The 2,201-nt window shown below is 43.7% G+C and overlaps 1 protein-coding gene across 1 annotated transcript in view; it reads right to left on the bottom strand.

Annotated features, from left to right (window-relative positions):
• The window catches only part of ALAS1 (5'-aminolevulinate synthase 1), a 22,674-nt gene that overhangs the window by 5,750 nt on the left and 14,723 nt on the right, over positions 1 to 2,201 (bottom strand). Inside the window, 1 exon segment of the mRNA XM_012804902.2 lies at positions 1,435 to 1,639. Within this exon segment, the coding sequence (XP_012660356.1) occupies positions 1,435 to 1,639 (205 nt within the window).

Raw genomic sequence — 2,201 nt, 5'->3', positions numbered from 1 at the left:
AAAGAAAGAAAGAAAGAAAGAAAGAAAAAGAAAAGAAAAGAAAAGAAACCTCAAACTCAGGTTCAAGCAATACTCTAGCCTCAGCCTCCCAAGTAGCTAGGATTACTTTTTGCCTGCCACAACACCCAGCTAATTTTTTTATTTTCAATAGAGATGGGGTCTCACTCTTGTTCAGGCTAGTCTTGAACTCCTGAGCTCAAGTAATCTGCCTGCCTCAGCCTTCGAGTGCTAGGATTACAGGTGTGAGCCACCATGCTTGGACCGAAGGGTTTTTTGGTTGTTGTTATTGCAGTTTTTGGCTGGGGCCAGGTTTGAACCCATCACCTCCGGTATATGGGTCTGGTGCCCTACTCCTTGAACCACAGGTGCCGCCCTGGACTGAAGGTTTTTTAAAAAAAGAAAAAACTCTTGCCTTGGCGCCTAAGCTCAGGCGGGTAAGGTGCTGGCCACGTACACCAGAGCTGGTGGGTTGGAATCCAGCCCGGGCCTGCCAAACAGCAATGACAACTACAAGCAAAAAATGGCTGGGTGTTGTGGCGGGCACGAGTAGTCCCAGGTACTTGGTAGGCTGAGGCAAGAGAATCACTTAAGCCCAGGAGTTGGAGTTTGCTGGGAGCTATGATGCCATAGCACTCAGGGTGACAGCTTAAGGCTCTGTCTCAAAAAAACAAACAAACAAACAAAAAAACCCCAAAATACTCTCCAAATTTATGTAATTTACATTGTCATCTAAGATCTCATAGCAAAGGGGATGTCTATAGTAATTGTTTGCATAAAACTCATTTATCTTCTCCACAACAATTTGGATTGACGTCCTGTTGTTGCCTCATTATAATGACAAGAACACCGAGGTGCAGAGAGGTTAACTACCAACGTGAGGTCATACAAATAGTGAGTTATGGAGCCAGGATTTAAACCCAGCCAGCTTCCAACTACTACAAGCCATTGCCTCTGTATGAGAAGCAGAGGAAAACCAGGGGGAACTGGAACATTCCATGTGGTAGGCACAAAGCTTAGCACTTCATAACACCTACACCTAATGGCTGATCTAGGAGAAAAATACTAAAATTCTTCTTTCTTTTAAATTAAGGGTAATAATCTGAGGCACAGAGAATGAAAGTCTTTGCCATAGCATATAGCTAGAGCTACAATTGCATTTAAAATGAGTTCAGATGGCAATAAATGGTAGTTCGGTCATGTTAAGTTAAAAGAGATTTACTGTGATTTTAGGACCTATGTCTCTACCACCCAAGGCATTCTGCTAAGCTGTGCCATCAGTCACTGGGACAAAGAAACTCACCCAAAATAAAACGTGGCCCAGGCTTTATATGCTATCGCACTGTCTCCTTACTTGATCCCAGTTAGACTAGTCCTTGACCTCATTAGGATAATGTCATTTTAGTGTAGATGACAGAATGTACAAAGTATACATACCAAGTGTTCCAGAAATGATGTCCATTTTTGGCATGACTCCATCCCGATCTCCAATCCCTCCACCTTGAGCCCCATATAGCCCCACTGCATGGACCTCGTCCACGAAGGTGATTGCTCCAAACTCATGGGCCACATCACACAGTTCTTCCAGTGGGCACACTGCTCCTGAAGAATGACCAGAGACTGTTCTGAAGAGCTTGCCATTTCAGAAATGTGTTTTGGTTAGAGTCAGAACAAAACACACTTATATTCTAGGGTATTGTTTTTAATATTTAAAAGAAAATGAACTTGGCCCAATTTCTAGACTACTAGGGAATCTTAGAACCTAGTAAAATCCAGAAGAGAAAACCTACCTTTACCCAAATCTATACAATGTACAACAACTATAAAACTTCAGCAAAGGGTGATGCCAACCCCCCCATATACCAGACATGGTGGGTTCAAACCCAGCCCTGGCCAAAAAAAAAAAAAAACCCCAGCAGAAAGAAAAAGAAAATAGGTTCAGTGCCTGTAGCTCAGCGGCTAGGGCACTAGCCACATATACCAGAGCTGGCGGGTTCAAACCCAGTCCAGGCCTGCCAAACAACAATGACAACTATACCAAAAAATAGCCGGGCACTGTGGCGGGCACACGTAGTCCCAGCTACTTGGGAGGCTGAAGCAAGAGAATTGCTTAAGCCCAAGAGCTGGAGGTTGCTATGAGCTGTGATGCCACGGCACTCTACCAAGGGCAACATAATAAGATTCTGTCTCAAAAAAAAAAAAAA

Source organism: Otolemur garnettii, unplaced genomic scaffold, assembly GCF_000181295.1.
Source record: "Otolemur garnettii isolate 467f Iridium unplaced genomic scaffold, OtoGar3 scaffold00032, whole genome shotgun sequence".
NCBI classification, from domain to species: Eukaryota; Metazoa; Chordata; class Mammalia; order Primates; family Galagidae; genus Otolemur; species Otolemur garnettii.
Note: the sequence above shows the minus strand (reverse complement) of the source record. Positions and strands in the feature narration are given on the sequence as shown.